Below are 14,170 nucleotides of genomic sequence, written 5' to 3'. Positions count from 1 at the left end.
ACAGTACAGAAGGAGAGGAGAAAGGAAGTTTGAGGGAGAGGATTGCTAAAAGCCCCCTTTTGTAAAGGGGCCTAATCCAACCCTGGGGCTGTTTGTAATCAAGCAACATTTTTTACCTTTATTGCATTTATGGTTTTAACAATACCCAGGTGTTTTTGTTTCATTTCATAGATTAAGCTTTACTTTTTGGCTTCAACATTGAAAGTATTTTTCCTCTCAAAAATAGCTATGGGCCAAGTGTGGTGGCTCACGCCTGTAGTCCCAGCATTTTGGGAGGTTGAGGTGGGCAGATTACTTGAACCCAGGAGTTCATGACCAGCCTGGGCAACACGGTGAAACCCTGTCTCTGTGACAAACAAAAATTAGCTGGGCGTGGTGATGCATGCCTGTAGTCTCAGCTACTTGGGAGGCTGAGGTGGGAGGCTCACTTGAGCACAGGAGGTGAAGGCTGTAGTGAGCCGAGACTGTGCCACCGCACTTTAGCCTGGGGCACAGAATGAGACTCTGTCTCAAAAAAAGAAAAAAAAAAGAAAAAAAAACCCAAAAACCTATGATTTAAAAAAGTAGCACAAGATATTTTTGAGGAAATGGTACTTTCGGGAGAAACTAAGGCATGGGCAAAGAAGTGACAAACCATAACAAAGCAAAGGTCTCCTTCACCAGCATCTTCACACACTGACACATGCTCCCATTCATACACACATACTCACATACCTACACATTCACACCCTACTCACATATGCCCACACTCCCACACCTTCCACACACTCACACACATCCTTACACTCACATGCATTCACACCCACACTCACACACATACTCCCACCCCAACCCCCAGGGGCTGCACCCCACCAGCACGGAGTTGTTCTCCTCTAATGTAAACATCCTACAAAAGTGAAAGGCCATCTCACATTTCTTCATATGCAAGAGAAATGTGCTCTCACTTTATTCACAGACAAATGGGGTTTTACTTGGGGCTTCCTTTGATGCCAATGCATGAAATTTCCTTCTTTGCAGTGGTGGGTGTTTCTTGCATTTGGTTTCCCAGAGTTGCTCAAAGGAAAAAAAAAAAAAAAAAAAAAACCACCACACACGCCCTTGCTCCCTTTCCCCAGTGAGGTATGACTTGGGCCCTGTCACAAAGCGATCTGGCTGCAGAGTTTTCCTTCTAGCCTAACACTTAGATGAGTCCCTTGTACCATGGCATTCCCTTGAATTCCCAAGCCTGCCTGAGAGTGGCATGAGGAATCCCTGTTAGAGGCTGGGATAAGAGCGAACTCAAATCACCTGAAATCCCCTCACTGGACATCACCTCTTGAAACCTCAGTTTCCATGTTTTAAACTGTGGGGTGAGACTATATGACAGTTAAATCCCTTTGGCTCTAGAGGTCTATAACTCTGTGGTTCTGTGGTCCTAAGCAGGGCTGCTCAGTAACTCTGGTCAGTGTTTCCATTCCCACCCCTAGTTGAGTCGCCTGTTCGGGGCCATTAAAGAAGCCCAGGTTTGACAGAAAAGGACTTAACCTATGACAGTTTAGGACTGGATCCAACTTTCCTTGGGGAGCCTCTTAGACTAGAGAGTCACTGAAGGTTTTGAGGTTGGCTTGTGATGACCACCATCTGACATCAAGTTATAGAAGCTTCTAGTGCTTACCTTTTTGCCCTTTCTTTTTCTCTCTCTTTCTTTCTTTCTTTCTTCCTTCCTTCCTTCCTTCCTTCCTTCCTTCCTTCCTTCCTTCCTTCCTTCCTTCCTTCCTTTCCTTTCCTTTCCTTTCCTTTCTTTCTTTCTTTCTCTTTCTTTCCCTTCTTTCTTCTTTCTTTCTTCTTTCTCTCTTTCCTTCCTCCTTCCCTCCCTCCCTCCCTCCCTCCCTTCCTTCCTTCCTTCTTTGTCTTGCTCTGTGACCCAGGCTGGAGTACTGTGGCATGATCTCAGCTCACTGTAACCTCTGCCTCCCAGGTTCAAGAGATTCTCCTGCTTCATTCTCCCAAGTAGCTGAGATTACAGGTGGGCATCACCACGCCCAGCTAATTTTTTTGTATTTTGGTAGAAACAGGGTTTCACCATGTTGGCCAGGATGGTCTCGAACTCCTGGACTTAAGTGATCTGCCCACCCCGACCTCCCAAAGTGCTGGGATTATGGGTGTGAGCCACTGCGCCTGGCCCTTTTTGGTTTCTTATTATAAGCGAGTAACAACTCCAAGCATCCTTCTTGGGCCCACAGTTCTGTCTACACAAAAGGAAGCATTTTCTAAACAATAAGAGATGTTCAACCATGGCATGGGCAGACTACAAAGTGAGATTCTTCCTGTCCCAGAATGTCCCCACTGAGACATCTGCCTGTCCTGGCAGGAGTAGGAACCATGTTTATAATGAAAGTAAGGCTGAACTAGAAGAGCTTTGAAGTCCCTCCAAATTCTAAGACCTCATTACAGAACCTAAACCTTGTGAAGATAGAAATAAAATCAAGGCAGCAGAGAAGAAATCGCATACTCACATTTACCAAGCATCACTCGTGGCCAACCCATACTTATTTTGACTTCACTCTGGTGCTGTTTTCAGAGAACCATGATGATGTCCACTATAAACTCTGTTACAGTGAGAAGCACGCAGGCATGGAGCTTTCACCGTTAGGATAAACATGCATCATGCAGCACCGTTGAATTTTACACTAGTGGCCCTCATGATTTTTACATTTGTGTCCTCTCATTTGCTGATCCCCACAATGGTCTTGTCAGCTTTGCAGATACTGGTATCATTACCCTCATTCTACTGAGAGAAACCCTTGAGTTGAGAGGCATGGAATAGATTAACACGTAGCATTATCTTTCCAGATCACTGTTGAGGACATTTTTGGAGGAGAAACCTTTACATGAGAGGAGGAATTTTGGTTTTAACTAGTCACTTGCTCGTGAAAAGGAAATAAATTGGGCTGGGTTCTTCTATAATATTCACAAATTATGACTGTTCTAAATGTCCTGCTTTGAGAATTGTCTTGCTATTAAAAGTAGATTCATTTCAAAATAAATTTTGAGCTGCAGTGTTGGTTTCAAAGTGAAGAGCTTGATCATGATTCACCAGGCTATTTATAGTAGTCTCCTCTTATACCAGACATTTTATGTATGTATGAGAGAGACCGGGAGGAGAAAGAAGAAGAAATAACTCATTTCTTAAAGCCAAAGAAGAGTGCAGTGATCAAAACCCATCATGTGAGCCCCATCAGAGGACTTTATAATTGTTATTCTTATTCTTCTGGTTTTGTGCTCATTCAGATTCATAATTCCAAAACTTCCTATCCTTAATTGGAAGAGTTGTAGTGAAGAGGATGTGAGTTCTGAGAAATAAAGAGTGCAGTTCACCTGGAAACCTCTTATGAGTATGCCAATCAGTAGCTCAATTCGAATCACACAGCATTTCCCTTCAACAAAGATGAGTCACGATGCAGCAGTTCTGGATAAGGTTTCAGTCTTGGGTCTGTGCTTAGTAGCTGGGTTACTTTGGGCAAGAACTTCCTCTCTTTCCTCTCTCTGATACTCATTTTTTCATTCATTCATTCATTTGTTTTCTCATTTACTGGTAAGTGGGTATACCAGTACTTATCTCAGGGGGTTTTTGTGAGGATTAAATAAAATGGCAATGCCAGCTTTCAGTGCTTTGTGAAACTTTCACATTCTATGATAATGTCAGGCTTCACTGTTTTCTGGAAAGTTGTCTAATTTACTACTGTTTTACTACCATTCCTGAGGAAGGGCTGCTTTCTATTCCTGTTTGTATGATTTTCTTTTTTTTTTGAAATGGAGTCTTGCTCTGTCACCCAGGCTCGAGTGCAGTGACATGATCTCGGCTCACTGCAACCCCTGCCTCCCGGGTTCAAGGGATTCTTATGCCTCAGCCTCCCCAGTAACTGGGATTACAGGTGCATGCCACCATGCCCGGCTAATTTTTGTATTTTCAGTAGAGACACGGTTTCGCCATGCTGGCCAGACTGGTCTCTAACCGCTGACCTCAAGTGACCTGCCTGCCTTGGCCTCCCAAAGTGCTGGGATTACAGGCGTGAGCCAGTGCACCTGGCCTGTTTGTATTATTTTCTACCACTATTACTATTCCTAAAGTAGGGCAGCTTTCTTTCCTCCTTCTCCCTCTTCAATGACCTAAAAAACATTATTAAATATCCACATCCACAGCTTTTTCATCTTTTGTTTCCCAAAGAGTGAATCAGTGAAGTGACATGGTCACTGCTGGACATATTTATGTAGGAGAGATGGGGGTGGGCAGAAAGGCGACAACAGTCAGAAGAGATGATTCAGTTGGGGTCAGAGGGTGGAAATGCCAGGGATGGAAAGAGACCTTGATCTCATAGGAAGCAGATTGAAATGATGTGACTGTGTGGAAGAAGGAACTCAGCTCTCACCCCTATCCACCAAAGGCACATGACACTGTGGTGTGTCATGAATATGTCTGAGAAAATGAGCTCTAGCAAAGTCATTGAAGCCTCATATAAAAGCCACTATGCAAATAGGTCTTTTTCTGCCTTGAAACCAATATTATTCCCTTGAGTTTTAAGTTGACACTTAAAACTTACCTTCCAGAAAAGAGAAATCTGTTGTCTACTGTAGTCAATGTGTTGTTTCATGTACCAGACATCTAACATCCCAGTAGGCTCTGTTTGGAAGGAGAAAAAAAGACGTATTTTCATATATTTACTCAGTAGAAAAGCTTTGAAAGTTAGCTGGTCATTCAGCAAACGATTCTGGAAGAGTAGAATTAAAGGATAACTGCAATTATTTGTGTGTGTCCCAGTATTTTTTTTTTTCTTGTTTAACAATGAACATATGTATCTTTGGCCAAAAAGTTAGAAAAACAAGGTTACCTTAAAAACAAATTTTTTAAAAAATGGTGAGTAATTTGTTTCTTAACTTACTCTTTTTTTTTAGACAGGATCTCACTCTGTTGCCCAGGCTGGAATGCAGTGGCACGATCTCGGCTCACTGCAACCTCCACCTCCTAGGCTCAAGCAATCTTCCTGCCTCAGCCTCTTGCATAGTTGGGATTACAGATGGCGCCACCATGCCTGGCTAATTTCTGTATTTTTTGTACAGACAGGATTTCATCATTTTGCCTAGGCTGGTCTCGAACTCCTGAGCTCAAGCAATCCACCCACCTTGGCCTCCCAAAGTGCTAGGATTACATAGGCAGGAGCCACCGCACCCAGCCTTAACTTACTCTTAAAACGTGTTATTAAAATAACCCAAGGAAAGTACATGTGGCTTTAGCACCATAAGACAGAGCAAAAAAATAAAAATAAAAATAAAGTTTATGTGGTTCTTTTTTTTTTTTTTTTTACTAGAATGCAGAAAGAATTCTCAACAGAGAAGATATAACTCATATAGAAAAACACTTTTTGGTTTGTAAAAATACACTAATATAAATGACAAACCTTGTGTTCATCTCCATTCCTAGACTAATCATGTTATAGTATAATTATTTGGTTTGTGATCATTAGATAATGATCTACTTAAAGGGAAGTCGTATCTCATTTAATATGCCACATACCCAGCACAGCACTTAGAATATAATAGGCTCCTAATAATTGTTAAATAATGAATGAACAAATCATGTGATATTATCTATTTAATGCCAAAACACAGGCTGAACTGATTAAATAAATAACCACCAATCTGTAAGACAATGGTCAAATATGGCCCAATTTAATTTCAACCAAACATATTGCAAAAAGACTAAATAATCAACTCCTGTGTGTATGTGTGAGTGTGAGTGTGTGTGTGCATGAGTTCATGCTCACATGAGTGAGTGAAGTCATTTTGTTTTCCCTACCATCAAGTCACTTAGATTTGTTTTGATTTACAGCCAGGAGTGGAACCAATAGAAACAACAACTCCTGAAAACAGGCTTCAGCTGCACCAAGCTAATTTCCTCAACAGTGAAACTTAGAGTGTATTTGAGGGGAGGCTGCACTGGGGTTTTTTCTAGGTTAGAAAGTTCCATCTAACCAGACGGAAATTTCCAGAAAATTAAGTCCCACCACCTGGATAACAGGAGATAAGAGAAGAGCAAAAGAGAAAGGCAACATAAGTACCCGCACATAGAGGGCAGGTGCTGTGTGGGTCCATCCACAGCTCCATCTCCCGTCCTCCTCAAACCCATGATGCAGCTTCAGTGCAGTAGTCAGCGTGAGCTTCAGAGCCAGGTCTGCAGGGTAAGCCCAACTCTGTGACTTTGAACAAATGCTAACCACATCCTTCGGCTAGCTCCCTCATCTGTCAGATGAGGGTGATAATTCCACACATCACACGGGGCAGAGTGGGAATTTCAGTGGAGCGTGCTGACACGTGGTGAGTGCTCAGCAAGAGTAGCTCTTGTGGTTTCCCGCATTTGAAAACGGAAGTGCTGAAAGGTTAAGGAACCTGCTTAAGGTCCCAGAACTAATCATCAGAGATGCCAGGCTTTAAACACAAATCTGTTTTATCCCAAAGCCTTGGCTCTGCAATGTGCAGGTGCCTGGCTCTGAGAAAGCTGATGGTTTCTCTGTGGTACTTCCATCCCCGGTCAGGTGGGCCTTCTTTTTGTTCTATCCTCTTCCTTTGTCACTTCCTTTTCCTGCCTCTCTTGCTCTACTTTCTTTTTTGCTTTTTCTCTAAACATTCACTTCTTTTCTTTCCTCTCCTTTCCAGTAGTGGTAGTATTTACCTTTGCAGTGAGGACTTAGAGGTAAGAAATGCTTATGTAAAACATTTTGAAAATGCTCTTAATTCTCCAGGAATATGAAGAGTGGCCCAGGAATCAAACCTGGGACTTCTATCTGCTAGCTTAGATGCAAAAAGAAAAAAAGCACAGGCAACAAAGGAAAGGGGATGTGACATTCACTAACCACCTACTGTCAGGTGGTGTCTGGACACTTTATATACATCATCTCATTTAACCCTCACACAATGCAAGGGTGCATATGATTACACCTGCTTTATACTTGAGGACAAGGAGGCTGGCAAAAGTGAAATGATTTACAAAAGACTTGGGTCTAGTAAATGGCAAGGCTGAGGACTGAAGCCAGGTCTCGCTTTCCCTGAATACTCTGCTTTTCCCATTACAGTTCACTACATTGACCAAGATCTGAATACTCCACAAACTAGATAATCTGGATATTTGCAGAATCAGGGTTTGGAAACCTGGGTGTGCTCAGTGTCAAAGCCAGTTGACTTGTACCACAGCAGTATATGTCTTCAGTTAATTACATATTGGTAAGAAATCTAAAGGCGACACTCACTGACTCATTAAAAATCCACAACCTAACAGATTATTACAGAGCTAAGAATCAAATTCTAGAATTCTACTCTTTTCACAAGGTAAATTGCAAGTAAACTGAAACGTTAATGTTGCCCACCTGTAGTGTATACCTCCATAGGAGAGAAATCATTAGTTGAATCTGCATGAGTCTCAAAGTGTAACATTTCATGACCCGGGTGTAAATCATGCTGCTTAAAGCAACACAAGGGCTAATAGTGAGGAGAATCTTTGACATTCAACTGTCACAGAATCACTGAAAGTTCTAACCTCAATGTTATCTAGCGAAATACAGATAAAACTATTACAGGCACGTGAGAAAAAAAAAAGACAAAGGCCAATATGTTCAAGTGATTTCAAAAGAAATGGGTACAAATGACTAAACATACAAATATGAGAAGTGGAAGTCAGATGAAACTACTTTGTCTGTAAAGGAAAAAACTGTAGGGTTAAAGTGGAAGAAGCTACCAATATGAAAAAGAGATGATCTTGCCTCAGACTTCACCAAGCAAAAGGAAGAAATCAGATGGAAATTCCCTCCTCTTTGCACCATGAAAACGTTCAAACTCCCCCAATCAATTCCCTAACACAGCACTGCTACTGACGTCCTGGTGGATGAATCATCCCCACTTCCATCACGGTCCAACTCCTTAGCTAGAGTTCTGGACCCCACTCCCTCTTGCTTTATCAAAGACATCTCTCCAGCCATTATCCCCACCTTCCCTGTGTCATTAATTTCTCCTTCTCTGCTGGACCCTTTTCATCCCCTTGCAAATACACTGTATTATCTCAGATCCTAAAAACAAAAGCAACAAAGGATTGTTTGATATCTCTGCTCTTCTTCATATAACTTCCTGAAAAGAGTTCTGAATTGTCATTCCTTCCTTCCAAGATAAGTGTTGAGCTTAGAGGAGAATAAGTGAAGGAGAGAAGGGTTTAGGGACTGTTACTGAATCTCAAACATAACACTTTCCTGTTAGTGAAAGTGTCTGATATAAATCTCTTTAGAGAGAAAATAATCATTCATTCTCAAGTCTCAGGCAAAAAGACACAAATATGATGCTTTCAAGTATAGCTAGCTTAGGGATCAGCAAACTATGGCCCATGGGGCCAAATCTGGCCCTCTGCCTGTTTTAATACATCCTGTAAGCAAATGGTTTTGATATTGGTTGAAAAGATATCAAAAGAAGAATCCTTTTTAGTGCCATGTGAAGATTACACAAAATTCCAATTTCAGCATACATAAATAAAGTTTATTTGGAACACAGCCATGCCTGTTTGTTTAGGTATTGTCAGTGGCTGCTTGCATGTGACAATAGCACATTTAGTAATTGTGACAGATCGTATGATCCGCAAAGCTGAAAATATTTACTATCTGAACCTGTAGAGAAAATTGCCAATCCTCCACGCTTGACTGTTATCAAATGTTTGCTATCTAAAATAGCCTCTAGTATTTCATTGTTCACACCTATCTTATCTTGGCAATATTTTAAAATTACAAATGCGTGCATGAATTTCCTAGCTTCTCAATGTGGGAAGAGGTGGCTGCAGCTGGTAACTCTTCATTTTCTCCCCCTTCAGGGATTCTTCACCCCTCACCCCTGCTGTCACCATGATGGGGAAAGGTTTCTCCTTTACCACTCTGCTCCCCACCCCAAGTATGAATAAATATGCAACGCTTCTTTTGTTGGCTGTAAGGAGTTGAGCAAGATCACAAACTGCAAATAAGACTTTTTAAAATGGTGAATGAACACACAGAGACACATATTGGTAAGAGAGCATTAAGGAACAGCTGATTCATCAGTATTTTGGCATCTCTTCCTGGGTGTTCTAAGTGGTGAGAGATCACCTTACCTCAATACCTGTGCATATTCTCAGGCATGTCTCGGCACCTTGAGCCCAAATTCAAGAATGTTTTCCCACTAGAAGGAAAATGTGGCTACTTTCTTCCCAGTGTCACTATCAGGCTTGCTTTTGATGGATGCTGATTTCAAGACTATGCTCTTAAACACAGCAAAGTAGTTTCTTTCCTCCTACCCCTTATTTTGCGGTCATTTAAAAAGTGTTTTTCAGTGATAGGATCTGAATTTAATGACATAGGAAAGGGCCCTATGGAGTAAAGGAAGCCCTCACCCACTGTTCAAATGATATAAACAACTGCACCCAATCCACCCGCAGACATTACATTCCTCTCAATTTTGAGAAGCAAAGGCTGCAAAAAAAAAGAGCTCTGTTACAGAATCATTCACACTTTTAGAGAGTACCTAAAAAAAAAAAAAAAAAGCTTACTAGTAATTTTTTTTAAATGTCAAGCTACATATGAGTACACATTGAAAGGGTTAAAAGGAAGACGTGTTAAAAAAAAATTCACACCTTTTAGGTTTACATCAGTTGGTGTTTCATAAAGAAACTGATGACAGAAACAGCGGGTAAGGGGTGAAAACCAAGCAGCCTAGAGAAAGAGAAAAAAGACCTACAACAACCCACAGAAAAATCAAACATAGAAAAGGGAGATTCAGAGATAGAAAGGAAGCCAACAGAGCTTGGTAAAGGCGGTGTATCTCAGAGTATGGGTTTCTCTCCTTATGAATACCTTCAGTGACTGCATAAGCCAGCTTCCTAGGTTCAATTCATAATCATCCATGAGTTCATAACCATAACGAGTTGCTATACTCACTGTTATGATGGTGGTTTATTTTATAGGAAATGAGAGCCACTGTGCTGCCTTGAAGGAATTTTAATTCAAAAGACAAACACTCTTTTAAAAAGAAAAGAAAAACCTTTTCACACATCTCTAACGAGGTCATTATCATATGTGAATAAGAATGGCAAGAATTCACAAGCCCAGTGTTTCCCTAGTTTATAGTTTAGCTTAATGTGATGTGACCTAAATATTTCCCAGACTATTTACTACCTTGAACTGGGACATAAAATATAGCCCATTTTCAAAATTTTTTTCTGTACCACATATATGAACAAAATCTAATTCATGAGATAGTCTTTAAAAAAATTATTTCGACTATGTATAATAAAAGGATACTATAAGTAAGTTCTGGATTATAAAAGTGACAACCAGAGGGCAAGTGTTTCAACGTTAATTTAAGAGATTTTATTATAAAATGAGTGCTAATAAATTATCATTTGTTGGATAAATTCACTTTTAGACAACTTTTAAAATATGTTCTGTAATCCCAGCCCTTTGGGAGACCGAGGCAGGTGGATCACCTGAGGTCAAAAGTTAGAGACCAGCCTGGCCAACATGGTGAAACCCGTCTCTACTGAAAATAACAAAAATTAGCCGGGCGTGGTGGCACACACATGTAATCCCAGCTCCTTGGGAGGCTGAGGCAGGAGAATCACTGGAACACAGGAGGCAGAGGTTGCGGTGAGCCGAGACTGTGCCATTGCACTCTAGCCTGGGCGACAGAGCAAGACTCTGTCTCAAAAAAAAAAAAAAAAAAAAGAGGCCAGGCGTGGTGGCTCAAGCCTGTAATCCCAGCACTTTGGGAGGCCGAGACGGGCAGATCACGAGGTCAGGAGATCGAGACCACCCTGGCTAACACGGTGAAACCCCGTCTCTACTAAAAAATACAAAAAACTAGCCGGGCGAGGTGGCGGGCGCCTGTAGTCCCAGCTACTCAGGAGGCTGAGGCAGGAGAATGGCGTAAACCCGGGAGGCGGAGCTTGCAGTGAGCTGAGATCCGGCCACTGCACTCCAGCCTGGGCGACAGAGCGAGACTCCGTCTCAAAAAAAAAAAAAAAAAAAAAGAAATTCATACAAGAAATAAAGAAGATATAAGATTATTCTACGAATCACATATTAGGTATTACATTCTGCTAAAGATCCTTCAGTTCCTTGAATGTCATTGATGTATGATTGCTAAGGATCATCAGTTATCAAAAGCCATTAGTAGCTCACAGAAAATAAATGCAACTTAATTACGAGGCTAGTTTACATGCATCCATAAATTTCCCAAGTAAGAATTTAGATTTTGCACGTTAATGTTACAAAAGTTCCAGATAATGAACAATGGATTATATGCCAAAAAGTTTTCCTCTGAGTCATATTTATATAAATTATGAAAGGCTCTCTACTATATCATTAAATGAGGGCATTTATTTATTTATTTATTTATGAGATGGAGTCTTCATCCGTTGCCCAGGCTGGATTGCAGTGGCACAATCTTGGCTTATTGCAACATTTGCCTGCCAGGTTTAAGTGATTCTCCTGCCTTAGCCTCCTGAGTAGGTGGGATTACAGGCATGTGCCACGATGCTGGGCTAATTTTTTGTATTTTTAGTACAGATGGGATTTCACCGTGATGGCCAGGCTGGTCTCGAACTCCTGACCTCATGATCCACCCGCCTCAGCCTCCCAAAGTGCTGGGATTACAGGCGTGAGCCACGGTGCCCAACACAAATGAGTGCTTTTAAAAACTAATATTCAGACAGCTATTTCTTGTCTCTCCAAAGATTTAATATTGGTATAAAGTTTACATAGGCATTTTTGCTTCAATAAAATATTTTCTTATACTTCAATAACATTCCCTTCCCAATAATTACTAAAAAATAAAAATTCATCAGACTGAAAAACACATTTGATATCCTTTTCATAGCTATGGGTGGCCAGGTGGTGCTCATCTGTGCAGTAAATACCAAAGGCTTGAAGTACAGTATTATAATATTTGGACAAAGAGAGGATTGCTGGATGCTAAATTTTATTTTGAAATATGTGTCTCCAGAGCCTACTTTCTTTCAAGTTTTCATATAGCTTATTGAGCCACATTACTTTTCATCGAATCAAAAATATAAAATATATGAAGCTTTAACAAGAAATGAGATTAATTACTGGTTATAGCTCTGTGAAATAAGTTACTGAGATAGTAAGAGAGATAAGAGTTACAACCAAGCATTATAACCAACATGACTGATAGCAAACAGGAGTAGAACTCACCCAATGTTAAAAATGTCCTAGCGATAAAAACATATTTCCTTGAACAGTTTCAGCACTTAAGTTAATATAAAAATTAAGTTGTTAACTAATGTAGTCATACTTTTTGATTCAGCACCAGTACTTTAAAGATTCTATTCCAAGGAAATCGTTACATCTTCCCCCTCTCTCCCCTTTATTCCTCCCCGATATGTATGTATATTTTGGACACATACCTTCTTCTGGTGTTTGTGCTCTCAATGTTTCACTCCAATCACTCCAACTTCCCTTATAAAGATGTAGCTTAGAGGAAATCTGAAATTCATATTCTGTAAATGGTTTCAGATCCAGCAAATCATGTCTTCCTCTGGCCTCTGTAACATTAACCTTGAAACAGACATTTTTTTAAAGTGCCTATTAATACTAGATTGCTAATTTAAAGAATTTTAACACAAAATGAGAAAAAACCCCAGGCTGTTTGATCCTACTTGTTTTTCAGACCTACCGTTAAATGAGAAGAAATATCAATGACTGTCTTACCGAATAGATATGATATTAATCTGAAATATAGCTTCTTATTAAAAATAAAATAAAATCTCCCGGGACTAAGAACCCATCTATGTAGGTTCTCGAGGGGGATCCTGAAACCAGCTGAAAAACAAGTAAAGATTGAAAACTATGAAGTGTCAAAACACCTTGGAGAAGTTTCTACACTAGAGATTATTTTTTATTTGATTACAATTAGAATGTGATGAATGTTTTAACACAAACATAGAACTGGCTTTTTTTAAAAAAACGCTTTAATTAGTTATACTCTCTTGAATATCAGCTATCTGTGGAACTGATCCTTTGTTATTATAAGCCATTGAATTTTACAACAATCCTGGAAAGAATCATAATCCCATACATTTTATTTTAAAACATGTAATGCCTAATATTATATCAAATTGTAGACCTTTTCTTTGGAATATTAAATTCTATATAAATCTCTGTGGACATTTCTTAATATTTCTCTTTTCAATATCTTTTTTAAATGCTAAAAAGTAATAACAGGATGGGGGTAAATAATAAGGAGAAACAAATCCTCTGTTAGAAACAAACTATAGAAAATTAATATTGGTTTACAAAAGCTTTAAAAATTTCAGAATCAGAGATCAAAATTCAAGATATTTCTTAATCAACAGAGGCGTACGTGACTTTCTGATAGTTCTCAAGTGTGTACTTTGGGATAAATATTCTTAAACTCTATATTTTGCTGTATGAAAAGACAGAGGTCTGTGCAGCAATATTAAGAACCCTTCAATGTTTTTTCCTTCACTCTAAAGATCATTACCATATTCCAGTGCCTGCTGTTACTGGGCCGATATCTGAGTCGATTAAGCAGTACCAGTCCCTCATCTCTCCAATAAAGGGTGCATCTGCTCACGGAGGAAGCCTTTTGAAATTTGATTCTAATGTCCCACGGAGGAAGAGGCCTCACTAGTAACCAGGACAAACAAAAAAGTGTGGTTCAGGATCCGTGATCAGCAATTGTCTTATGTACTGGCATGAGATATAAAGAGTTTGACAAAACTCAGTTCTGAGATGCACAACCATCAAATTTGGTAAAATATACAAGGGAAAAGTTCCAGGCTTTAAGAAAGAATTTTTTAAAAAGCTGGATTCACTTCTGAATCTTTAAAATAATCCCCCTTAATCAAATCACATTTTCACCAAATAATTACTACCAACATTAGTGGTAAGTTTCAACTCCACTTAATCCAATGGTTTTTTAAAAACCAATGTGCCAAACTCAAGAATTCCAATGACTGAGAAGCAGAGGTGGCTAGTGATGAATGCCTCAGGAAGAGAAGAAATGTTGGTAGGAACATTCATAGCAAAGGGACAGAGGAAAAGAACAGGTGGCAAGAAGGTAGCCTAGAGATCAATGATGTATGAAAAAA

General features: G+C 39.9%; 1 protein-coding gene across 4 annotated transcripts in view; it reads right to left on the bottom strand.

The window, feature by feature from the left end:
- The window catches only part of IL12RB2 (interleukin 12 receptor subunit beta 2), a 91,969-nt gene that overhangs the window by 56,163 nt on the left and 21,636 nt on the right, over positions 1 to 14,170 (bottom strand). For all 4 annotated transcript variants that reach the window (XR_003115912.1, XM_025358997.1, XM_025359006.1 and 1 more), the window contains exons 6-8: positions 13,561 to 13,706; positions 12,464 to 12,614; positions 4,581 to 4,660 (exon numbers count right to left, since the gene is read on the bottom strand). Coding sequence is in view for 3 of the 4 variants with exons in the window: in XM_025358997.1 (XP_025214782.1) it covers positions 4,581 to 4,660; positions 12,464 to 12,614; positions 13,561 to 13,706 (377 nt within the window). In the remaining variant the exon portion in view is untranslated. The remainder of the gene's footprint in view (positions 1 to 4,580; positions 4,661 to 12,463; positions 12,615 to 13,560; positions 13,707 to 14,170) is intronic.

Source organism: Theropithecus gelada, chromosome 1 (assembly GCF_003255815.1).
Source record: "Theropithecus gelada isolate Dixy chromosome 1, Tgel_1.0, whole genome shotgun sequence".
Taxonomy (NCBI): Eukaryota; Metazoa; Chordata; class Mammalia; order Primates; family Cercopithecidae; genus Theropithecus; species Theropithecus gelada.
The sequence above is the reverse complement of the archived record's forward strand: the minus strand, read 5'-3'. Positions and strand labels throughout refer to the sequence as shown.